General features: G+C 35.2%; 2 protein-coding genes across 2 annotated transcripts; both read left to right on the forward strand.

The window, feature by feature from the left end:
- LOC109834845 (protein bem46-like) lies at positions 11,129–16,317 on the forward strand. Its single transcript, XM_020402862.1, has 9 exons — positions 11,129–11,136; positions 11,209–11,345; positions 12,492–12,527; positions 12,605–12,683; positions 12,818–12,872; positions 12,970–13,086; positions 13,639–13,803; positions 14,887–15,142; positions 15,976–16,317. The coding sequence occupies exons 1-9, from the start codon at positions 11,129–11,131 to the stop codon at positions 15,990–15,992; spliced, it is 870 nt and encodes a 289-aa protein (XP_020258451.1). The 3' UTR covers positions 15,993–16,317.
- Positions 17,483–25,278, forward strand: LOC109833581 (PHD finger protein ALFIN-LIKE 9-like). The gene is made up of 4 exons (XM_020401307.1): positions 17,483–17,748; positions 17,852–17,884; positions 23,680–23,908; positions 24,997–25,278. Exons 1-4 carry the CDS (start codon positions 17,655–17,657, stop codon positions 25,157–25,159), a joined length of 519 nt encoding a protein of 172 aa, XP_020256896.1. The 5' UTR covers positions 17,483–17,654; the 3' UTR covers positions 25,160–25,278.

The following is a 26,844-nucleotide window of genomic DNA, read 5'->3' on the forward strand; positions in this document are numbered from 1 at the left end:
GTTAATACTTTAAGCTCATATTATTCACACACACGTATTTGATGATTTTATCAAAATATAGGTCTTTTTGATAAAATATTATTTTATTAGTTTATAGACTTCAACATCACTTTATACATAGTTTATCAAGTCTATAAAATTATTTTGTAAAGTTTCAAAACATGGTTTAGTCAAAATAACAAAAACAAGTGTTTTATGTTTTCATGTTTTGGACTAGTTTTGTAAAATAAAGAGTTTTCACAAATATGAAGTGCAATTCTAAACATTCTTTTTATGACATGTTCATTATATATGTTTATAAACATTTCCCAAAGTTTCATAATTTTTGGAATTTGTTTACTATTTTTATAAGCTGTTTTAAAATCAGATTTCTGTTTTGATTCAAGCTGATAACTTGTTATCACTCGACTGGTAAGTCGACTGATGAGATCAGTCGAGTGATGTGTCGACTGAAGAATATGCTTGGAATCAACAAAAAGTTTCTGTTCTGTTTTGATCGACTGACCAGTCGACTGATGAGATTATCAGTCGACTGATAAGGTCCTCAGTCGACTGATGAGCTGAAAAATACCTGCAACGGTCAGCTCATCAGTCGACTGATGAAACCCGTCAGTCGGCTGATGGCATGATAACGGCTAGTTTTTCAGACTTTTTTAGTTTTCATTATTTTGTCTATTTGTGATGTTTTCTCTTGGTTTTTGGGGTTGTTTCTTCATCCTATATATACCCCATACCCTCTAACTTCTAAGGGTAAATTTTTAGAAGTGTTTAAAACAAGTTTAAGGGAGTTTAAGTTTGGTTTAAGTTTTGTTTTAAAAGAGTTTGTTTGTGAAGAAATTTTCACAAGAGCTTGAGGAGATCATCCATTGGTGTTTGAGCATTCAACTCTTCTCCATCTCTCTCTTGTCATCTAGAGAAGTTTTTCTAAACTCATATCTAGCTATTTATTTGTTTGTTTATCATTTTTATTAAAGCTAGATTTACAATTGAGTTTAGATTTGTTTGATTTCACTCATTGTTTACACACACCCACTTGAGCTTATTGTATTTTCATATATAGTATAATTTGGGTTGTGAGAGTTGTAACAATTCAGTGTGAGCCTACATAGAGTTCTCATCCATTGTAGAGGACAAACTTTGTTGTATTTGTGCCTAATTGTGAGGAATCACTTTGTATTACACTAGTACACCAAGAGGAGTGTGTGGTGAGAGACGGGATCGTCCCAAGAGGAGTGGGGTAGGTTGTAATGCCTAGAGAGAGGTTATAATTCCTAACACTTGAGGGAAACATGTGCTAGAGACCAACACTTGAGGTGATAGTTAGTGTAGTTACATTGTGAGATTGTGGATGTTGATCGGTGAGCGTTGAAAACCGATATTGTGTGGTGTAAACATTTCCGGGTGATCGTTAAAAACCCGGTATGATAGTGAATTTCTTCCCGGGAGTGGGGAGTGGAGACGTAGGACGGAAGGTCCGAACTCCGTGATTATTTGATTGTGTTTGAGCTTGCATTGGCGTTCATTTATACTTGTGCTCATTGCTTATATCGCCTATTACATGTTGTTTATTTCATCCACTATATTGTTTGCCCTTGCTTAGTTTACTTATCCTTGCATATATATATTGTTACATATCATTCTTGCTAAGATATATTTGTTAATAAGTTTTAATTTGGCATAAATCGGATTAGATTAGCATAAACCCTATTCACCCCCCTCTAGGGTTCTTTCCTAGTGACATTAGGGTACTTTCAAATTTAGATTAGCATAAACCCTATTCACCCCCCTCTAGGGTTCTTTCCTAGTGACATTAGGGTACTTTCAAATTCATCCACAACCATACAATTAAACCAGCATAGCATAAATTCTTGCTTGACATTTCATACAACTGCCCGGACAATAATTTCCTGAACACCTTCCTACTTCATTAAAATAAAAGAAAATGAGCATATATATAAATAAAAATGCGTGAAATACTTGAATCATTAGGCTATAACTAGCACAAAAAAGGAATTGCTTTTTTTTGGAGAGCGAAGCATACTTATCATAGTTTCTTGTTTAGATGACTACAACCCATGAAATTCATGGCCATCGTCGTCATATCCAAACCAAAATCATTCACCGGCATCTCAACCTCGTCGTAATCATTGCCTCACATCGTAACCAAGATCATTTGTCAGTCGCTATGATACATACTCTCCCCCCCCCAAAAAAAAAAAATAAAATAAAATAAATTTGAGACCGATTTTGCTTGGGAAGTTCCATTAATTTGGATGATGTGGCGGTCTTCTTCTTGTTGGGAGCAGCAGAGAGGAGAGGATATGTAGGTGGAGGGACTAGTGATAAAGCTCACCAGAGTGTGAATCTTGGTCATGGATTTTTAGATCAGAGGTCGAAGATAGATTTTATTTTTTGGCTTTATTTTTTTCTTTTTGTAAGGGAGAGGTAGCTAGAGCCTGGAATTAGCAAGGTTTTTTAACTTTTTATTTTTTGTTACTGACATTGTGTCAGCTTTTCGTTGAAATCTATCCATTTTGAGGGGATATTGCTTTCCTTGACACTTCATCAATTTACTTGTTATGTCATCATCTTTGTTTGTGTAACCAAACAAAGTAAAATAGGGAATTCAATTAAAAGCTGACACAATCTGACACTTTTATTTGTTTTCATTCAAAAATTTAGCAACCAAACAACCCCTAACTGCCTGGCGGTTTTCAAATTATTAATTCAATGCTAACATTTATGAGTTTGTTTTCTTTTTCATAGTGAAGGGATTAAGCTCCGGTTAAATTTGATGGCGCGTTTAGATTTGATGGTACGTGATAGTAGTGAGTGATAACCATGCATTTTACATTGGGTCTCCCATGGATCAACTATACCATCATTATTCATCATGATGTTGCTACTATTTTACAATTTTATTCTATTCCTAATATTTTGTGCAAGAGAATCAGTAATATTCTAGTTTTTATTTAAAAAAAACTTTTGCTTTGTAATTTTAACTGGACTTATTATTTATATACGATTCCAAAATTTAATGAGATATAAACCCACCTCTCAATCCATGAAGAAAGTATCAAATTGTTCCCAGTCCATAACATTTAATGCAGATCAAAATTATATCGATCGTCAGATCATCAGACATTAATATTTGTGCATGAATCCAATAGTTGGTTTTCTATTTGGTGCACGTTAAAAGTCTAATTTTATTTCTCAAATTGGTTAGAGTTTCAATTCCTTCCTATAGTTAATGACTTGAGCATCGAATGGTCATCGGCATGGTCACACCTCAATGCATTCAAACATTTTGTTTAGTAACGTGCTGGATGAGATATCCACTTATAGAATCACCAACGGTCAGAAGAATCAAGGGAGAGCCCTATCATCAATCTCAACTCCGACAACTCCCCTCATTTTCTCATCCGAAACAATAAAGTTATTCACAACCAATCTGTCGCCACACTCACAAGCACAACCATATCATTTCCTTGTTTATTTTACTATGAAACCTTGGTATACAAGAAGTTAATTGTAAAGCCAATCTCACGATGAAAGTGTTTACTACTTAATTTCCCGGCAAAATCCAGGCAATAAAACTCAAACGAATTGTAAAATGTAGCCGTAAGAAGTCATCTTCACCAGTGATCGATGGTGCCACTGATGATTAAGCCTCTTATGTTTTATTGAAGAGTGTTAAAGAGGCAGAACTTGGTTCTAGTCAAAGAGGAAACTACTCAATGGACACGTCACATTCGTGGAGGGGGCACACAGCAAGAGGAAGATCATTAGATTAGGGCAATGATCTCCAACTCATCGCCTACTATACGTTATATGTTATAAATAATTATGTGATAAATTTGAATAATAATGAATATGTTATATGTTATATTATCTTCCTCAGCTGTAAAACCCCAAAAATTGAATATTATGTGATAAATAATAATGAATATGTTATATATTATAAATAATATATTTTAATGTTTGAGTATGCTAGGAATTGATTTGAGATCAATTCAATGTATATGTATGAATATATGAGTGCAAATGCACAAATCATGCACGAAGAAGAAATATGGAAAAATAACCAGTTAAGAGTTTATATATTTTACACACCGATACAGTTAGAATATAGAAAAACTCAAAAGACCAAAGTTATAGGTCTCTTCTACAGATTTCCAACAAATCTTAGATCATCTTATTCTGAGGTTAGATGTGAAAGTTACAGCCAAAATACCAAAAACTATTTTCCCAAACAGACTGAATCAGTGTTGTTAGTAGTCTACTACTAAGCTTAGTAGTCGACTACTAAGGTCATTAGTCGACTACTAAAGCCATTAGTCGACTAATCGAGCTGATTTCTAAATTTCTATTGGGTTTCGAGTCGGTTTTGGTTTATATTTGAACTCAGGTTTAACCCTAAGTATATAAACATGTTTAGACCTTTTTTCCTGAGAGTTTTCACGTGAATTATCAGCCACCATCTTCCCTCAAACCCTAGAGATTGTTCTTGGTGTTCCTCGAGGAGATTCGAGGTGAATCGTTGAGCAGAAGGTGAGATTGCATGCTTTTGAGCGAGGAGGGATCTTGCACGCGTGTCCAGAGGCTCGACACGATGTTTGAGGCAAGATCTCCTGCATCCAAACTCATCCCTTTAGTTAATAAATGAATTAAAGTGTTTAATTCGATGTTTTGCATGCTTAACCATCTCGATGTGTTAAAAATGAGGTTTTTGATGATAAATCTCAATAAAGTGCTAGATCTAATGTTTTATCTTGTTGTTTATGATAGAGATGTGATCAGGATCATTAGGGTGATAATTATTTTCATTTTTAACTTGTTAATATGGTTTAATTCATGTGCTAACCCTATTTGTCGCTAAATTGAGATTTCATGACGATTAATCTATGCTTAATCCTAGGTTGGTGATACCTAAGAGATATGAATGAATTTAAATCATTTTATATCTGTTCTAGGTGTTGTTGCAAGCATGCTTATGTTGATCATACTAAGAAATCATGTTTTAAATCGAGGAATTTGATTAATAGGGATGATAACTCTAATTAGAACAAATTAAAAGTATGGTTTTACGTTCATGATGTTTTCGGATGAGTATCACATGTTTCATCCATGTCAAACCTCTTGATAAGCACATGATGAATGAAAAGACTTGTTTGTGCATGTTAGAATGTATGGAATTGCAGGGTAGTCGACTACAAGGCTTAGTAGTCGACTACTCATGTCCAGTATTGAATTACAGAAACTGTTTGGTTACAGAGTAGTAGTCTAATGTGCTTAATTGTCGACTACTGATACTGATATGAGTTTTTTCAGAGTCTAAATAGACTCAGGGTTGTCGACTACTAAGCATAGTAGTCGACTACTAAGGCTGGTTTCCTAAATATCGTGTTGTTTTGATTCGAGATAGGAATTGATTTGAGATCAATTCAATGTATATGTATGAATATATGAGTGCAAATGCACAAATCATGCACGAAGAAGAAATATGGAAAAATAACCAGTTAAGAGTTTATATATTTTACACACCGATACAGTTAGAATATAGAAAAACTCAAAAGACCAAAGTTATAGGTCTCTTCTACAGATTTCCAACAAATCTTAGATCATCTTATTCTGAGGTTAGATGTGAAAGTTACAGCCAAAATACCAAAAACTATTTTCCCAAACAGACTGAATCAGTGTTGTTAGTAGTCTACTACTAAGCTTAGTAGTCGACTACTAAGGTCATTAGTCGACTACTAAAGCCATTAGTCGACTAATCGAGCTGATTTCTAAATTTCTATTGGGTTTCGAGTCGGTTTTGGTTTATATTTGAACTCAGGTTTAACCCTAAGTATATAAACATGTTTAGACCTTTTTTCCTGAGAGTTTTCACGTGAATTATCAGCCACCATCTTCCCTCAAACCCTAGAGATTGTTCTTGGTGTTCCTCGAGGAGATTCGAGGTGAATCGTTGAGCAGAAGGTGAGATTGCATGCTTTTGAGCGAGGAGGGATCTTGCACGCGTGTCCAGAGGCTCGACACGATGTTTGAGGCAAGATCTCCTGCATCCAAACTCATCCCTTTAGTTAATAAATGAATTAAAGTGTTTAATTCGATGTTTTGCATGCTTAACCATCTCGATGTGTTAAAAATGAGGTTTTTGATGATAAATCTCAATAAAGTGCTAGATCTAATGTTTTATCTTGTTGTTTATGATAGAGATGTGATCAGGATCATTAGGGTGATAATTATTTTCATTTTTAACTTGTTAATATGGTTTAATTCATGTGCTAACCCTATTTGTCGCTAAATTGAGATTTCATGACGATTAATCTATGCTTAATCCTAGGTTGGTGATACCTAAGAGATATGAATGAATTTAAATCATTTTATATCTGTTCTAGGTGTTGTTGCAAGCATGCTTATGTTGATCATACTAAGAAATCATGTTTTAAATCGAGGAATTTGATTAATAGGGATGATAACTCTAATTAGAACAAATTAAAAGTATGGTTTTACGTTCATGATGTTTTCGGATGAGTATCACATGTTTCATCCATGTCAAACCTCTTGATAAGCACATGATGAATGAAAAGACTTGTTTGTGCATGTTAGAATGTATGGAATTGCAGGGTAGTCGACTACAAGGCTTAGTAGTCGACTACTCATGTCCAGTATTGAATTACAGAAACTGTTTGGTTACAGAGTAGTAGACTAATGCGCTTAATAGTCGACTACTGATACTGATATAAGTTTTTACAGAGTCTGGATGGACTCAAGGTAGTCAACTACTAAGCATAATAGTTGACTACTAAGGCTAATTTCCTGAATATCATGTTGCTTTTGATTCGAGATGTGATCGCAAGGTTTGGGCCGCATGATAGTACATGTATAGACATGATTATTCATGGATAGTATCATAGTACACGTGTTAGTACCTTAAAGAGGGGATTCCGACAAGTATTATTCGAATACACTTTTTCCCTTGACATTGTATCCACACAAATGTGCGCTGAGGTTTGTTAGCCTATGTTATCTTATCCGCACGAGTGTGCGTTGAGGTTTGTGAACCTATGTTATTGTATCTGCACGAGTGTGCGCTGAGGTTTGTGAACCTATGTTATCGTATCCGCACGAGTGTGCGCTGAGGTCGGTAGACCTTTATTATCGTATCCGCACGAGTGTGCACTAAGGTCGGTGAACCTATGCTGTTGTTCCCGCTTTAAGGTGCGCAGAGGTTGATGAACCTATGTCTTTGTTTCCGTATGATTATGCGCAAAGGTTGATATGACTATTTGTTATTTTGCATGAGGCGCGATTAGTTGAGAATTTTAGAAAAGTGATGACTTTTATAACTTGATAGTCGAGTATTAGACAGACGCCAAATGAGACATGACTCATTGTTGAGATAATTGATGACCAAAATATTATGTTATGCGAGTGCATGAGATACATATACTAATGTTGGTTATGAGGCTTTTGTTGGTCTTCTTGTTTTGATGATGATTTAACAAACAATTTACGACTAATATTGGTCTTAGTATTTTGTTTTGTGTTGTTTAGTATATACAGGAAAATGAGCTACATTGATATTGAAGCCTATGCAAATCAAGTCAACCAATCTAGTTCAAGCTTCATATGATTCATTCTTGGTATACTTGGTATAGGTTTATATGTAATGTGTGCAAATTCTTCAAGCTCAAATTTACACACACACTTATTTGTGATATTTTTCAAATCATTGGTGTTTTTATGCAAAATATGTTTTAATATGCTTTGGACTATACAAACATTATTAACATCTGTCATTAAGTACATAAAAGCATTACACAAGTTTGCAGAACTTGATTTGAGCTAAATGTCGAAATTAATATATTTATAAACACATGTATTTTAATGTTTTTAAATATTTCTGAGATATCACAAATGGTAAGAGCAAATTAAAAAATGCTCGTTCCAACATGTTTATATTCATGTTTATAAACTTTTTTAAACTTTTTATATTTTTTAAAATTTATTTGCTATTTTTAAAAGGACTTTAAATTTTGCTTTTAAAAATTAATACAGGTTGAAAACTGGTTATCAGTCGACTGATAAAATTGCCTGCAATTGCTAAAAGTCTCCGTTTTAATTCTGGTCGACTGACTAGTTGACTGATGAGGTCATCAGTCGACTGATCGTATTATCAGTCGACCGAAGAGCTGTCAATTGCCTATAACGGTCAGTTCATCAGTCGACTGATGAGAGCCGTCAATCGACCGATAAGCCCTAACGGCTATTTTTTCAGTTTTTGTTATTTTGTCTTTTTTGCTGGATTTTCTTAGGTTTTGTGCCTTGGTTTTTCATCCTATATATACCCCCTATTGTTTCACTTTTGATATGATCTAACAGGGTTTTTAACAAGAGTTTAAGAGCTTAAAAGTTTATTTCTTCTCAAGTTTGAGTTTGGTGTTTGTTTACAAAAGAGGAAGCTTGCATTGTCAATTTGAGGAATTCATCCTCAATATTCTTCATCCTCTTAATGTGTTTATAGAGAAGTTTTTCTAACTCTTTTATCTAGAAATTTATTATCGATTTTCATATTCTTATTATTACTAGTTTATTATTTGAGTTAGATTTTATTTATACTCATTTTATCACACACACCCCTATTTGAGCTTTTAGTATTTCATACATCATATATTGGGTTGTGAGATTGTGATATTGTGAGAGTGAGCTTATATTGTGTTCTCATCTATTATAGAGAACAAAATCTTGTATTTGAGCCTTATTGTGAGTTACACGTTATATTACAATTGTATACCGAGAGAAGTGTGTGGTGAGAGACGGAGTCAGTTCCAAGATGAGTGGGGTCGGTAGTAAAGCCTAATGAGAGGTTGTAATTCTAAACAATTGAGGAAGGTGACACGGGCCAGGCCAACACTTAGAGGGTGTAGAGTGTGATTGCAAGTGTGTAAGTTGTAAAATTTTCGGTGAACTAGAAAACCGAGTTATGAGGTATAAACGTTATTCGGGTGAGTGTAGAAAACCCGGCTGTGATACTGGAGATCTCCTCGAGGCGAGGAGCGGAGACGTATGTCAAGTGGTTGACTGAACTCTGTGAACATATCATGTGTTTGAGTTTGCTTTGGTGTTCTTTTATTTGTGCTCATATCTTATATCATCATTCTTGCACTGTTTATTTATCCAACTATATTGTTTACTCTTGTGTTTATGTCCTTGCATATATCTCATAGTGTATCTCATTGCTAGGATATTGCCATTTGTTTATATTGCTCGTTATTGCTCATAACACATTATATATCTATCTTGCAAGAATAATTTGTTAATAAGTTTTAATCGGCATTAATATCGAATAAGATTAACATAAACCCTATTCACCCCCCCCTCTAGGGTGTTTTCAACTTTACTTTCCAGTATTTCTTGCTTTCAGTTCTAGTTTGAGATTAATATTTAGTTATCTACTATTTGAGACATATGGTATATACATGAGGGTTTTCTTGTTTGGATTACTTCGCTCGACGTACTACGTCTTATGTTGTAGATTTTTAAGTATTAATTCTATTAGATATGGGGAAAATGAATTAGGTAGACTATACTTGATAGATAGAGCCTCCACTATATGTAGTAACCCTTCTCCTGAGGGTGGATGGGGGTGATCTTGCTTTAGCGTTCTGACACTTTTGTTATTGTTTTTTATTTTATTTTCCTTTCAGGCGATTCAGAGCATCGAGGAGCTGCAGGGTGACGGAGTTATTGCATAGTCGCGGTCACATGAGTTACTAGTAGAGACTCTATAGTAGAGTTTATTTCTATTCAAACATTAGAGTTTTAGTATCACATTTTATAAATGCTACGAGCCTTATTTACGTTTTCAGTTGATTCATGTTGAGACGTATTTATTTATTTCAGATATCAGATGTATTACAGGTTGTTCATTGAGACATGATTTATTTATGAGATACTCCTTTCTATATCATGTCTGTTGCAGTTACTTTCCTTTTTTTGCCTGTTTTGTACTTGCACATTGTTTTGATTCCACTAGAGGATATTGCTGTGATTGGTGAAACTTGTTATTGCACAGTGTGTGGTGCATGACATGTTTGACATCTTTGGGTTCACATTGGACTGCAGCCATGTGTGAAACTAGGGGCGTCAGATTAGCACACCAGTATCTGGTGGCTCACATCCGTCGAATACTCTCTCTATCCAAATGTCAGATGACACACGAATAAAATGCCTTGAAAAAGGACAATCAATTAAAACTTTCAATGCAGGAGATGATTTTAAAAAAATTCACAGCTAATGTTTTTTAGAGACGACCATCAAGAAAGTGACTAGTCCTTTTCTGCTCAAGTTGCTACGGGGTCGACTACGAGTGACAACAAGTGAAGTTGTCGAGTCAATTAATCCAGTATTCTAAACCAAGTCACGAATGATGTGTATCTAACCAAGTCGCGGATGTATCTAACCAAGTCACGAATAGTGTGTATATTATAGCATTTGTGTAATCTTCTCTTTGAAAGATGATTTAGGCTAGATTTCAAATTCTAAAATTTATAATTATAATTCTCCAATTTGAGTTTGAAACAAACAAAATACAAATTATAGAATTATATATCCTAAAATATTGATGAAACAAATAACATTTTAGAAATTCTAACCCATGTTAAAAAAACGTATGGATTTCAAACCCCACGGTGAAATCCATATCTTAACATTGTAGTATTTGAAACAAGGGTGACACTAGGGGCACACCCCCAATCACATCCCAAACCACACCCCCTCTCTCATATGCTACAGTACACCGGGCCCCACATGAGATTTTAAAATTTTAAAATCTTATGTGGGGCCCTGTACACTGTAGCATATGAGAGAGGGGGTGTGGTTTGGGATGTGGTTGGGGGTGTGCCCCTATCATTTTCCTTGAAACAAACACCCCCTAATCATCATTTAGGGGAAAAAACATGGGCCACCTGTCCGCCTCACATCAAATGGGCCAACAAAAAGGCCCTCTCTCCTACCAATGCGAGGGAGCCGAAGCATCAACATCGAAAATATCTCCCCCCACCCCCAAAAACGAGCGCGATCCCGCGCGCGCTCAAGAGATCGAACGGCACCCCCGTGAATGGCGTGGTAAAGGCGCTGGCCTACGGAGTGCGGCGGCGTGGCGGTGGCGGGGCTGGCGGTGCTTCGGTGGCGCTGCAGGAGAAGATCCGGCCTCCCTCGATCCTACTCCGTCAACCCATCGAGGTTCAATTTGGACTACGAGGATGTTTGGCTCACGTCTGAAGACGGCGTTCGACTTCATTCTTGGTTTGTTAAGCACTCTCCCCCTCTCAAAGGTGCGCCTAGGGTTTCATTTTCTGTTTCTGAAATTTTCGAGATCCTGCCCTAAATTTGATCGGAGGATCGGAATCTTTATGATAATACCTTAAGTGACCATATATTTAGGAGATTTAATAACATCAGTTTGTTTCCTATGTGTGAAGCCTCACCCTCGTCTTAATGCTGTGGCGGATGTTAGTAGTTAGACTTAGCCCTAATGGAATTAGAGTTTGGCGAGGAAAAAATTCTGCATGATCAGGACTTTTTTTTATCTGTTTCATTACCTGAAAAACTTAAACTAGATTGGGTGCTGTTGTCACTGTGATCAAGTGTCTTGCCATTTGCCTTGATGTTAGAAATGTTGGTCCGGAGTAAAGAGAGAAGGGATCTGATTCGATTGTTAAACGGCAGAGAATTCAAAAGGAGAACAATAGAAAGGAGATGGAGAAAACATCACAAATATGTACATAAGCACGTCCCGGACGAGTGCTTGTGTGCACATAAATAGTGTTAACAAAACAAAAGAAGACAGTAATCAATACATTTATTTAGTTGGCTTGGTCGATTTTTGTGTGTGATGCATCTGCGAACTGACTAAACACACCAGGGCACCTTAAAGAGACAGTTTTGGCCTATATCTGATGCTTAATTCACATTGCTATCGCTGAAGTTATCACATTTGTTCTCTGAGCAATGTGTAAAACAATTTTAAGCAACATATTTATAGCTATCACATTTGCCAACTTATATGTTTAAACTTCAACAATGAATAAAGAGAACTTTAGAAGCCCAAAACCAAGGGAATGGTTTAGTTGGCTGATAACTAAGTCCATCACACAGAGACATGTGATTTTTTTTATGCGAACAGAAAGAAGCCATCTTTCTCTTTCATGCCATTTTGTTCGTACTATTCGTATGGCCATTTCGTTAGCAGTTAAAAGTGAAAACTTATTTAGTCTGTGAATCCTCTATGCGGGTAGTTGAGTCTATTCCACAGAAGAGACATGAATTTCTTTTTATGCAAACAGAAAGACCCATCTTTCTCTTTCTCACCATTTTATTCATGCTGTTTCGTGAGGTCATTTCATTATCAGTAAAAGCTTATTGAGTCTCTGAATCCTCTCTGTGGTTAGTTTATAACATATTGGTGGTTGTTTTTGCAGGTCCAACAATACTCTTCTTCCAAGAGAATGCTGGCAGTATCCTGTATATTTTTTCTGTAATAGCCTTGCAAATAGTTTATATTGTGTTGACAACCTTTACCAATATCCTATAGATATCGCTCACCGCCTTGAATTTGTCCGTTTAATGATGCAAAGACTACAATGCAATGTGTTTATGCTTTCATACAGAGGGTAAGTTACCATATGTTCTAGGAGATTACTTTTGATATCTGGACTGCTACACAAACTTCTAGGATGTACACAACTTTTATTGTCCTTGTGGTCTCGTTAGGAATCTGATGATGCACAAATTTTACTAAAAATAGGTACGGGGAAAGTGATGGCTACCCATCTCAGCATGGGATTATAAATGATGCTCAGGTTTGCTGACACGTTCTTTGATTTTACTCAGCTTTCAATGTTATTCTTGGTTCTAGTTCTTTTATAGCTTTGGTGGCTGTTTTACCCCTGAGGCTAGGCAGCATTGGATCATTTAAGCAAAAGAGATGATATAGATACATCCAGAATAGTTGTTTTTGGTAGATCTCTTGGAGGTGCTGTCGGGTCAGTGCTTGCAAGAAACAATCCTGATAAGGTATTTCTTTATTGCCAGAGATTTCCATCCTTATACATTTATGATTGCGGTATTTTACTGTTTACTTTCAATATCTTCTATCCTGAATTATCCTTATATGAATGTATGAAAATGAAAGTTTCCAGGCTATAAAAATCAAGAATGTGTAAACAAGGTTCTACTCCATTATAGTGTATTGTGCTTGTAGCCAAATACTTATGTATGCAACATAAAATTTGTTCCGTACTGGGAATACACACAATGAATGGAAAAAAAATCCTATATAGTCCTTCTAAAGATTTTAGCCATAAAAGTGTAATTCTCTAAACATTAAATTCTTTAACTGACTGCAAGACAGTTTACTGTTAATATTTCCTCGAAGCAAAAGTTGGTTTCTGAGATCACAACAGATCAAGCGGCCCTGTTTATATTTTACTAGGTTCAGGAAGCCAACATGGCTTTTATGTGGTTCCAGGTGCTACTGATTAAATATTTTTAGAGTATGTGTACTTCTTCATTGAATTTGAGATTCTTTTCGGGTCTCAATTGTAAAATTTGTCCTGAATCTGACAGATTTCTGCTTTGATATTGGAAAATACTTTCACCTCTATACTGGATATGGCTGGAGTCATGCTTCCGTTCTTAAAGTGGTTTATAGGTGGCAGTGCGTCTGGAGGTCCCAGGCTTCTCAATTTTCTTGTGCGGTCACCATGGAGTACCATCGATGTAGTTTCAGAGGTTAGCCTTCAAATCTTACAGAATACTTAACTTTTCTAGGCAGTTACTACATTGGATTTGAGTTTAGATGCAAACCTTTGCCATGTGAGTCTGAAACGTTCCATTTACCTTCTTTTTATGTCATAAAAATGGCTCTCATATACTTGCTTGCGATAACTTACTCCTTTTGATGAGTGAAAATGCATAACTTGAATTCTTGTGGCCCATAACCATGTCGTTTAAAGTTCTCATTCATCTGTATACAAACTTATATTGATTTGGTTCTTCTGTATCATTTGTTTGTACATGTTGTACACATGTGGACATGCTCTCTCTCTCTCTCTCTCTCTCTCTCTCTGTGTGTGTGTGTAGTTGTGTCGTATTGGTCTATTTTCAAGGAGCAATAATATATCTGGTACTATTTGTTCACAGAACATGACATTTTGTGTGGTTAAACATTACGCAAGTTTTGACGACCATGCATAAAATTACTTGACATTCCTTTCACAGTTGCTTTATATTTTACATACAGATTCTTGAGATGTTGTTTTTAAAATAAAGATACATTATTTGTCTTTTCTTCTACATGAGGCGTGTCCTGAATTGTATTACACAGGTGTTTGTCATGTCTTAGTGTCCATCACAGATGAATTGTGTAAAATGGAGTTTCTTGCTAACAATGTTTTGCTAGGCCAGGTTGAGTGCGGAGATCGATTCTACTTAAGTTGAGTTACATGCCAAGTCCTATGTGTAATTGATAATGCTTCTATCCTATTTAGGTCCAATTAAGTTTCACAGCAATCCACAATTTGATGACGAGTTTTGTCCTTGGTCTGTCACTTAGTAGGATGTAATTACATTGGAAAAAAAATCAATTTGAAAACTAATTTTAGCAAATTCATGATTGGGCATAGTTCCTTGTCCCCTTTTAATCTTCTTTTTACACCTGTGCCTGCAAATTACTGTCTTCTGGTCCTTGATAATGTCATCTATCACCTATGATAATTGCATCACAAGTAGGCCTCACTGTTTACTGTTAAAGAGCAATATTATTGCTTAAAGTAACCTCTATTCGCTTTTACTACTGTTATATCGAATTTGCAGATCAAACAGCCAATTCTTTTCTTGTCTGGATTACAAGATGAATTGGTACCTCCTTTTCACATGCAAATGTTGTATGATAAAGCACGTGGACGCAATGATCGCTGTCTATTTACTGATTTTCCTACTGGGATGCATATGGACACATGGCTTTCTGGTGGGAATCGCTATTGGAGAACGATTCAGTTATTCCTGGATCAGTATGTTTCAGACACACAAGAAATCAAATTACTCAACAAAGATGATGACAATGACAAGGGTAATGATCCATTGCTCTAGAACCTTCTACCCACTTTAAGTACTCCACAATAGGAACTTGTTTGAGAAGAGTTAAGTCTCATATTAGAAATGTTAATATTTGCACTGGAAGCATGCTGTCTTTAAATTCAAGTCAGAATCTTATGAGTTAACTGGGTTGAGGCACAAGTGATTCCTTTATTCAAATTAGTTTAGGCTAGGAACCTTTATCTTTACAGAACCTACAAATTAGTAGATCTACAAATATTTGAATCATTTCAGCAGTTCTTCACTCGAGGATTTCAAAATGTTATTGAATGTGATACTGGAGTCTTGAACTTCTATTTTGTTCACCCTTCGTAATCTTAGGGACATAGAACTTCTTCCAGTAAAGTGTTTTAAGTTATAACATCTAGAAATTCAATTTATAACTGGATATTGCTTCTTCATACAAACTTCTGGTTGTGCTTACCTAAAGTTTGGAGTTGGGATCCAAATTTCAGCGGACAATTTTCATACTATAACTGTATAATTGACATGTCATTGATAGTGCACACATGACACTTTTAAGGATTTATCGACATATTAATGGTGATTTCCTTAAAAGTACATTTTTTATGAGTGTTTACATGCTAGTTGCTTTGTCCCTTTCTTGGTGTTGCGCATTGCGTCAGTAAATTCAGATGTGTGCTTTGGCAGGTCAAATTTCCTGACACTACATCGAGCTGTTGTAAATTGATTAGAGCTTCATGCGTAATGTTGCTGAAGAAAACAGAAGCAATCTTAAAGTTGCAATTTACCCTTATATTGTCATGGCTATTTGTTTGATTTTTTTTTGGGTATCCTTTTCCCCAGATTCTTCAACCAGGTGACCTGCACACCGCTTTAGAATGTGGAGGCTCCTACCCTGAAGAAAGATTAAAGTTTCAACGGAAGTTGTGGTGAGAAGATAACCAAGAGTGCATAAAGATATTTCACAGGGAAATGGGTTGAAGACACTCAAGATATGACATTGTCAGATTTTAGCTTCAGAATGTTTGTTATATTAATCTGATTGACGCTTGAAATTTATTCTTCATGGGCTTGCTCTTGTTCTATCACAAGTACAAATTTTGTGAATTATATATATTCTTTTTTTTTTGTGATTGTGCGATGCATCTTTCATCATGGTAATACTTTGTAAGTGTTTCAAGCTGACGCTAATGTTTTTGAAATGATGAGCGCTGTTACAAATCTAAATTACTGCATCTGTTTTCAAATTTTGATGGAGAATGCTTTGCGGGGGCATATATAAATCAAGCATAGAGTACATGTGAGGTATTTCAGATAACACATGTTCATATTTTTTGATAGCAAACAATAATTTAGATTCAGAATTAAATATTGCAAGTCTGCAGTGTAGCCATCGTAATTAAGAGATTCGAAGCAGGATCATTAGCTGTTCTTTTTTGGAGCATCGCCAATAGCTTTCCCAAAAATTTCTCCAAAATGAGAAAACAAAAGTTATATTCTCCAAATTATTTTTGCTTACTCCAACAACTTTCCCATTTTAAAGAATCTTGTATTTATTACAATAATAAAAATATTCTACATTTTTGATATGAACTTTAACAATAAAGATTCAGACATTAACTTTTTGTTTTTTGCCCCCTCATTTTATAGTGTTGAGTCGTTTTTTGAGTAGTTGGAGACTTGAAGAAAACTTTTTGTTTTTTGCCCCCTCATTTTATAGTGTTGAGTCGTTTTTTGAGTAGTTGGAGACTTGAAGAACGTGAAACATTTATGACAAAGCTCTCCTATAGTGTTGAGTCGTTTTTTGAGTAGTTGGAGACTTGAAGAACGTGAAACATTTATGACAAAGCTCTCCTCAAAAATTTGAAGAATACTGCAGATTTGGGAAGGACTCATCTTTTTTCTTCTCTATCCTTATTTTGGGGAATGGAATGGAGAATCTGTTGGACAAAAAAAAAACCCAAAATTCTTCAAAAACGAAAATTCCAATAAAATGGGGAAGCTGTTGGAGGATCAGAGCTTCGACAAGATTTGAGGAGCCAACTTGGGCGAATATTTTTCACATACAAATGCATAGATCCGCATAAATGTACGGACTCATTGCGTCAGCATCAGAAGAATGTTGAGAGCCCTAACCCGCAAGTGACTGCAAAGTATACTACCGCATATGAAACATATGCGGGATAAAATATCCACCGTTTAATTTCAAAATTCCTCAGTGGGATCAAATTTGTGCGGCAGCTCGCATCAGTATAAAACTTATTTTCAAGCCAATATCCATACGGATTTTATACCCCCCTTCTGTCAGATTCAGTTAAATCCAGTTTCAAGTCCGCTTTTCTCCCAATTTTATCAACGTCAAAGTATTTTACCTATATAATCAATAAATTACCCTGTTATTTCTTTTTCTCCTTTTGTGCGGCTGCGCCCTTTCCTCATAAACCCAAACCCTTTCCTTTGTCTTCAAAAATCTTAACATTTATTTTCCTTTATCTCCCTCGATTTTGTTTTCGTCTTTGGCCATGGACGGAGGTCAATATAACCCTAGGACTGTGGAGGAGGTGTTTAGGGATTACAAAGGGAGGAGGGCTGGCATGATAAGAGCGCTGACCACCGGTGATTTTACCGCTTTATTTATCTCTGTTCATCGTAAAAAGATGATTTTTAGGGTTTAGTGGGGTTTTTTTTTTGCTGATTTATTTGGTTGCTTTTGGTGCAGATGTGGAGGATTTCTACCAACAGTGCGACCCAGGTTAATTCGATAACTAGGCCTGTGGTTTTGTTAGTTTTTTTTCTGTAGATTTTGGTAGATTTTAGAAGATAATCTGCGAGCTGATGTTTTGTTGTCTAGTTTGATAGCTTAATTTTCGAGTAAGTTTGTTTAGGGTTATTCAGATATTAGTCCCTCAAATCTTCAATAATTCCATATTAGTCCCTCAGATCTATGAAATTGCTCCTTAGTCCCTCGAGCCCTAGTGTTATTGCAATTTGGTCCCTTGATGACCAAAATACCGTTATTTATTGTTTTTTGGAGGGTTGTTTGCAACTTGACACTCTAAAGCTTACATATTTTTAAACTTTGGTAGGTGTAAATTTCAGAGTATCAAATTGTCAAAAACTTTTGGGGTATTAAAGTTAAAAAGTTGTAAACTTAGGAGTATCAAAGTGCCAATAACCTTTTTTTCTGAAATGACGGGTTTTAAGAGAGAAATCATAACTAAGGGGTATTTTGGTCATCGGGGGACCAAATTGCAAGACCTCTTAGGAAATGTGGGAGTAATGAGCAATTATTGAGATTTGAGGGACCAATATGGAATTATTGAAGATTTATTAGTATTGCTTCTACTGACATAGGTTGTGATATGCTTGGGATCTTGTAGGGTTTTTAGTTATCATAACTTGGCACTCAAAGAGTTTGTAATATGCTGTCATTTTTCAATATTTTTAGCGCATGTCGGTGTTTGAGAATTAGTTATTTTGTTTATAATTATTAGACAATGTTAGTTTTGTTTGAATTGCTACCTCCAGTTGGTTTTAAATTAGTTTTCTGGATTTTTTTCTTTATTATTCTATTTGTAGCTAATTGGATAATTTTTTTGTGGGTGTATCTTTTTCATTGTAAGATCAATATCTAAAAGTGATCACTTTCATTATTTAGGATTAATCATTTGTCATGATGGTGAGATGAGGATGATATTGTCCATCTAATGAAATCGGGATGAGTAAATTGGAGGAGTGCTTCGGAAGGCTTATGTGGGCTTATGTGGTTGTAGAATACCTTTGGGACTAAAAGGATAATTATATAGGGCAACTATAAGATGAACACTGCTTTATGGATTGGAATGCCGGGTAGGGAGAAAACAACATTTGCAAATAATGAGTGTACGAAAATGAGAATGCTACAATGGTATTGTGGGTATAAACTAAAAGATAAGATAAGAAATGAATGTATCCATAGTAACTTAGAGGTTGCTCCTATTGAAGATAAAATGAGCGAGAATTGGATAGGGTGGTTTGGTCATGTACGATGGAGACCCTTTACTTAGTTCACCAGTTAGAAAAGGTGATAAATAAATATTATAGTTAATGTGGGAAAGAGCTCAAGAATAGACTTAGAGAACTTGGTTGGAAGTAATTAAAAAGGATATAGATTACCCAGAATAGAGTAGAATGGAAGAATAGAATTCCTGTAGGTTGTAGCCAACCCCGAACGTATGGGATAAAGACTTTGTTGTTGTTGTTGTTGTATTTTTTATATTACCTGCTTCATAAGCATAGTTGTGTTCTTCTTGTGATGATCATTAGGTTAAAAGGTATTTTTCTATTTTTTCTTGTGTATTGTTGGTGTTGAATGCTTATGTCAATTGTATAGCTTTTGTGATAGTAGTTGTTCATGTTGCATTTGAGACCCAGTTGTGGTTTTTAGAATTTTCCCTTAGCTTGCACTTCTTCTTAATTGGAATTGTTGCATTGTGATTATTATGAAGCACGGATACTCCCCAAGAGGCCACGAATCCGTGTCTGACACGAATCAGACACAATTCGCGCAGGATACGTGCACGACACGTGTCGGACACGGTCAATCCGTGTCCGACACGGGTCAACGGTCAAAGTTGGCCAGACGCGGTCAACAGGGAGTTGGACACGGCTCAGACACGCCTGCAGCGCCTGACGGAAGCTAAAAAAGAAGCAAAAAGAAGCGGTGGCTAGGGTTATTGGGTTATTGGGTACATACCCGATTTCCACTATAACTATTAAGCCATTTACTGTTAACTGTTAATGGTTTCTTATTTAACTATAAAGCAATGTTTTTGAATGTTTAACTGTTAATTATTTGAGATAGTAAGTCAGTAAACTGATTTTTAATTAATAATAGGTAATTATTAAAGTTTGGTTTGTGGACTATTTTGATTAATAATAGGAGAGATTTAAGGAGAGATTTGTTTAACTGTTGAAATGTAACTATTTTACAAAGTGAGATTTAAGGAGAGATTTATCTTAACTGTTAACTACTGGTTTTTATTATTATTATCACTGTTAAGTGTTAACTGTTTTTTGCAGAACTAATTACTTGTTTCTTATTAATACATATCGGTCATAATTGTTGAAAATGTGCTACTATTTGTTTTCATGTGCGAGATTGCGAGAGTGCGAGTATTGATTCTTGCTATTTGAGCTATGCGTAGTGCTACTAGTTGACTTGAAAGTTGAAACTTAAAACTTGATTCGCCATTTGTAACCTGTAAAGAAGAAAATAAAATTTAGCAATATAGTTGTTAGTGATGCAGTATACTAGTATGAAAGTTTGAATAGTTTGCAAGCTTGAATGAAAATTAACGTACAAGTTTAATACTTTAATTGACTAAATTTTTCTATCTATAATAATAATTTTAAAAAAAAATCACTGCCGTATCCCCGTATCCTATTTTTTTGGATTTTGCCGTATCCCGTATCCGTGTCCGTGTCGTATCCGTGTCCCGTATCCGTATCCGTGCATCATAGGATTATACTTACAATTGTCGTCACATGGGACTTGAATAACTGTTCTTCCTGCTTACAGTTTTGATTTCAGCTGCTGTTGGTTTGAATTTTGATGTCAATTTCTTTTATACTGAATCTGTCTTTGTTCATAATTAACTGGTTTGAATGATCTGATGAAAGTAGTTTCGAGAAAAAATAAAAAAATAAAAAATAAAAAATAAAAATAATATAACTGCTTTGTCCATGTGATTTATTTATTTCAAAACGTGCTCAGTACTTTCTTCATTTTTTCCTTTTGTAGTCTTTGGGCTTATTGGGTTTTATTGATTCTCTTATGTTTTTTATTTGCTAGATTTAGTTTAATTTCTAAAAAGAACTCTGTCGGATCTGGATTGTTTGCTATTTTAGGTGAACTCTTTCTTCAATCTATCTAGAAATCAGTTTTGTTGCCCATCCAGTTTGCGCTTGTTTTGCATGGTTTAGGTAGTTGGGATCTTGATTGTTCCCTTTTTCTTCTGTTCTCTTCTTTAAGTATTGGAATCTGGAATATTCTGTTAATTGCTAAATCCATTCCTATTTAGGCTTTTCCCGTCATCTTTTTCGTACAGTGGGATTTGTGCTTATCAGGGCCAGTTGCTTGGCTTTACCTACTATTACTTCTACTTCCTCATTACAGTCTTTTGTTAATTAGTTGATTTGATGTAGTTACAGCTTAGTTTGTCCTAATTTCAATAATTATTCTACCAAGTTCGTGGATGATTTTCTTTGGCAACTTTGCGTAATTCCATAGGTTGGATTTGCTAGATAGGTCACTACTTTCTTCTTTTCATTCTTGGAATTACATGTTATTATATTATATTGGTTGGGCTTCTGCTTTGGGGATTAGTTGCTTAGGTAGCAATCTTGGTTTCATTTTACTTGTGCTTATGGAAAGTTCAGCTGACCCTAGGCTTCTCAACTTCTTTTTAACAATCTCTGTGATAATTTGTATTACTGAACTTCCCTATTCATATTACTTTTTAAAGTTAATGCGGGTTATTGCATGCTCGTGGTTATTAAAGACCTTGTGCAACCTACCATATGGTCTTTCATATGTGTCTTTTACATGTGATGTTGATCTCTAGTTTTCTCCTCTTGCTCTTGGGTCACATTGGATTGGAACCTGTGAAGCTGATTTATATGGAGTTATGGAGTCATTTTTAAGGTTTTGTTCTATTCTTTTGTTGATGTTATTTTTTTGGGCAAGATACTTCATGTGAATATTTATTTATTTTCATGACAGGAGTTGAACTAAATCCTAAATACTTTCTTTTCTGATATTAATTTTCAGATCTTAGTTCCTATTTTGTGCTTTTACTTCTTTGGTATTGGTTGTTACTTTTCATAGGCATCGTGCTAACTTTGCTTTTAACTATCATTTGTTTGTGGGAACCGATATTGTTTCAATATTTCAAAGCATATCTCTGGTTACATTTATTACTTTTCTAATCAATTTTCTTACTTTTGCTCTTTTTTTAATTTGGGTTAATATAAGTGCCTCATTAGTAAATTGGGTTAATTTTAGAAAACCACCCCCTCAACTATTAGGGTTGTCTCAGAAAAACCCCTTCAACTTTTTTAAATACAGGGAACCCTCCTCAATTTTGAGGATGTTGTAGATAACCCCCTCAACTTTAAAAATACGACTAAACTCCCCTTAACTATGGGGTGTCTCACAAAACCCCCCATATTTTTACAACTTTTTCAAATAACTCCCCTAGTATCATTAATTCAAATTGGCAATGACAAAATACTCTTGGTTAAAAGAAAAACCCGTGTGAGTCCAAAAAACCAGCCAAGTTAAAATATTAGACTTCAATTCAATGTTTTTATGAGAAAAAAAATCTAAAAAAAAAACAAATTTTCCAAAAATTAGAAACATGAATAATTACAAAATAAAAAAGTTTAATGTTTCAAAAAAGATAGAAAAAAATTAGTTTCCCGCAGACCTAGCAATCAATATGGAGGCAAAAGAAGAAGAGGGGGATAAATAGGGAGGTATTTTTAATCAAAAAAGTTAAAAAGGAACACCATGGTTAAAATTTTAATATTTTAGGGATAGTATGGTCATTTTGATCATGTGTTCCTTTAGATTTAATTATATTAGTTTAGGGGGTTAAGTGAGAAAAGTTAGAGGGAATAAGTTGTATTTTGAAAGTTAAGGGGGTTATATACAACAACCCCAAAATTGAGGTTTTTTTTGTATAGTTAAAATGGTTGAGGGGGTTTTTCTGAGATGACCCCCATAGTTGAGTGGGGTTTTATAAAATTAAACCTAATAAATTTATTACCTTCTTTTTCTAAAATTGCACTGTACCAAGATTTCGACCATTTTTGTTTTCGGTATTGATCATGAGCTACTTATGATAGTTTCTAAATCTAATATTCTCTCTTTTATGTGTGCTTGTGTAGCATTCTTGCATGTTGTGGTGAATGTTAGAGTAAAGGGGGCTTGTGCGGGGGGGGGGGGGGGGGGGGGGGGGGGGGGGGCGGGGGCTTATTCGTCTGTTCTTAAGATGGGTGTCCACTTGATCGCTATCATCCTTTTTTTTTCTATATTTATATGTCTTAGTTGTTGTTAATATTTGGTATTTGTCTCTTGTTATTATTCATTTATCTTTTCTCTCTATATGCTTACACAGCCACACAAGTTTATTCTCAATATTATTTATCTCATATATTTTACATGTGTTGATGGTTCCCCTTCTTTCGCTTTTGGAGTGGAAATACCAGTTAGTAGTCTAATCACTCTAATCTATATGCATAAGGTTTGCTCATTTATTTAATTATGAAGATATCAATCCGTTAGTATTTAGAATCTTTCGAGTAATGTGGGAGCCACACTGGATTGCAGTGGACAACTATTAAACATTATGAACATTTTTCTGAAATATTAGATAAGCTTATCTGGGCTACATTTTTCTGAAATATTAGATAAGCTTATCTAGGCTGCATGTTTTAAAATCCCATTCCGTAGTATTGTAGACTATTTTGGTTGTTAATCTCGTTTACATGTGTGTCCTGCAGATAAGGAAAATTTGTGCCTTTATGGGTATCCTAACGAGCATTGGGAAGTTACTCTGCCTGCAGAAGAGGTTCCTCCAGAACTTCCTGAGCCTGCGTTAGGTATCAACTTTGCTAGAGATGGAATGCAGGAAAAAGATTGGTTATCTTTGGTGGCAGTACACAGTGATGCATGGCTAGTTGCTGTCTCTTTCTACTTTGGCGCTAGATTTGGGTTTGATAAAGCCGACAGGTTAGAAATTTAATCAATACAGCATTAGATATTATATGTTCTTTCATTTCCATTTTGTACTTGATTTTTGTACACTTGTGATGATAAACCTGCCTGTTGTGCTGAATAGTTTGCTTTTTTATTTTCCTGTTATGTATTTGCTGCATTTAGGGCATGGAATGTTGCAAATTTGTCTGTTATCTCATTATTTTCTACCTTATGTGATTCGATTCAATACAGCATTGTTATCTCTCTGCTGATTTTGGAGCTTGCTATTATGGATACGTAGCAGTTATGCATGCTTGCCAAAATATTATCATAGCCGCTAAGTAATTATTACTTTTATCTCTGTAATCCATAGTTTTCATAGTTCGGAATGGTAATTGTTTTATCTCTTTGTTTTCAGCATTATTAATATTTTTATTCGATAGTAGCTTCATCCAGATTGCAGTTGTACACTTTTTCTTTTGATATAAGATATGAAGTAAAGTGTGATTTTTGGCTATCATAAATTGAACTAAGGGAGAGTAAGTGTTGTAGGTTAGCGGTGTTATCATTTGGATTCTGGTTTCTGTATCCTCCATTAGCTGTGTTCATATGGATTCTGGTTTCCGTATCTTTTGATTTTATTTCATTTGTGCAACTTAAGAACATTGAAACATTCACATATTTGTTTATTGTAATCTACAAGAAGCTGATTCCTGAAAGTGACATTCAAATAATGCTATTGGTCAATTAAAGAAAAGGATTTTTGTTTATTATTTTTTATCCACAGAAAGTGTTTGTAATGGAACTACTCGACCATTTAATGGCAGCTATTAGTGAGTACGACACCAGTGCATGTATCGAATAGGACATTAATGTGGATGCATGCATAGTTCGCCTGTTTATAGTAACATTCTCCTGGTTATAGGCATTTTTCCAGGAGATCTATTACAGATATATCTGGACTGCAATTTTATTGTTTATTGTTTCCCTTATAGTCTCATTTTCTGCATTGTTTTTTCCCTCGAACTTTTATACTTCTTTTTTTGGAGTTTTGCATTCTGTGTCTAGTTGCTATGTTTCTTGATTCCTTCTGTCAATTGAGAGTGCTGTGTATGATGCAGAAAGCGCCTCTTTGGTATGATAAATGAGCTGCCTACTGTCTATGAAGTCGTGAATGGAAAGAACAAAGTGAGGACATCTGGTACCAACAACCACAGCAATAACAAATCAAAGTCAAACTCTAAAGTGGTAAAAGCGATGCTTTCAGTACTTGGATTTTTTTAGTAACACTTGCGTGCATCATTTACAACTACAGTTGATAGTTATATTTTCTGTCCTTGCATGTAAGCAGAGTTGTTACCTCATGGACGCCATAGTGATCAACTCGCATTTGGACCAGTTGTACTTGGGCTAACTTCTTTTTCTTATGTAGTGCAAATAAAATTCTCTTGCCATATGTATGAAAGCTTCCATCATCCAGTTTTCTGGACAGAAAAGAAGGCATAAATATGCCGTCTTTTCTCAACTAAGAAGCAACGTGGCCAAGTTATAGTTTTTAAGGTTCTATCAATGATATACTGAGGAGGTACCTGCAGTTCTAAATATGTTCCTTAGTAACTAGTCCTATGAAATATTTTATTAAAATGGGAGAAAAATTTTGCAGTCACAGAAAAACGTTTACGGTGTTATTAACAAATGTAGGGGTTAAATTCTTCTTGCGTTCGAGCAGCTGAGAACTGTGCTTCAGGTTTTTCTTCTTAAGTGAGGACATCTGGTACCAACAACCACAGCAATAACAAATTAAAGTCAAACTCTAAAGTGGTAACAGCGATGCTCCCAGTACTTGGATTTTTTAGTAACACTTGTGTGCATCATTTACAACTACAGTTGATAGTTATATTTTCTGTCCTTGCATGTAAGCAGAGTTGTTACCTCATGGACGCCATAGTGATCAACTCGCATTTGGCCCAATTGTACTTGGGCATTATGGGTTAGTGTTATTGCGAGTTTGACAATAGAGAGGGGGACAAAAAGAGTTGCCTTATTCATCGCATAACTTATTTTTCTTATGTACTGCAAATAAAATTCTCTTCTCGACATATGTATGAAAGCTTCCATCATCACAGAGAAAAGAAGGCATAAATATGCCATCTTTTCTCGACTAAGAAGCAACATGGCCAAGTTATGGTTTTTAAGGTTTTATCAATGATATACTGAGGAGGTACCTGTAGTTCTAAATTTGTTCCTTAATAACTAGTCCTATGAAATATTTTATTAAAATGGGAGAAATATTTTGCAGCCACAGAAAAAAGTTTATTGTGTTCTTAACAGATGTAGGGGTTAAATTCTTCTTGCATTCAAGCAGCTGAGAACTGTGCTTCAGGTTTTTCTTCTTAAGGTGCGCCAACTGGAAGAACAAGCTCATTATGACAATTAGACATTTTCTATCCCTGCAAATGTTTTGCAAGTTCTCCCTTTATTCTTCCGTCTATTTACGTTTTTATTGTTAAAAAGTTTGTCCCCAGAATCTGCTGCTGCTTCATGCCATGCCGGTTCAAGCCAAACTTAGAGGGTTTTTAATGCAACTGTTATCTGCTTTACATGATATCTACATAGTAGACATTGCAAGTTCACGTATCATTAAGTTTACTAAATTGTGAATTCATCTCTAGATGTGTTTGGAGCATTCATTGTTCATATAGGATTCATAGATATGAACCTGTGTATATTTATGTTTTGCCCATAATATCTACTTTTTTTGCTCCTATTTATCTAAATGCTATCTCCTTGTGTACACAGTGGCTGTTATTTGCTCTATAAGCTGAGAAAAGCAAGTCCTAAATTGTTGACTCATGCTTAGTGAATATGGGTGATGAAGGTTGTGAGGATAGAGAAGAGGAGCATTTTGCTGTGATATCTGTGAGAAGTGGTTTCATGGCAAATGTGTGAAGATCACCCCGGCTCGTGCT

Source organism: Asparagus officinalis, chromosome 3 (genome assembly GCF_001876935.1).
Source record: "Asparagus officinalis chromosome 3, Aspof.V1, whole genome shotgun sequence".
NCBI lineage: Eukaryota > Viridiplantae > Streptophyta > Magnoliopsida > Asparagales > Asparagaceae > Asparagus > Asparagus officinalis.

Coding starts and splice junctions, on each gene's coding strand:
- LOC109834845 (XM_020402862.1), top strand. Junction 12,873..12,969: donor GGATTATAAATGATGCTCAG/GTTTGCTGACAC, acceptor CCCTGAGGCTAG/GCAGCATTGGATCATTTAAG. Junction 13,804..14,886: donor CCATCGATGTAGTTTCAGAG/GTTAGCCTTCAA, acceptor TCGAATTTGCAG/ATCAAACAGCCAATTCTTTT.
- LOC109833581 (XM_020401307.1), top strand. CDS start 17,655: ATGGACGGAGGTCAATATAACCCTAGGACTGTGGAGGAGGTGTTTAGG. Junction 17,749..17,851: donor GATAAGAGCGCTGACCACCG/GTGATTTTACCG, acceptor CTTTTGGTGCAG/ATGTGGAGGATTTCTACCAA. Junction 23,909..24,996: donor GGGTTTGATAAAGCCGACAG/GTTAGAAATTTA, acceptor TGTATGATGCAG/AAAGCGCCTCTTTGGTATGA.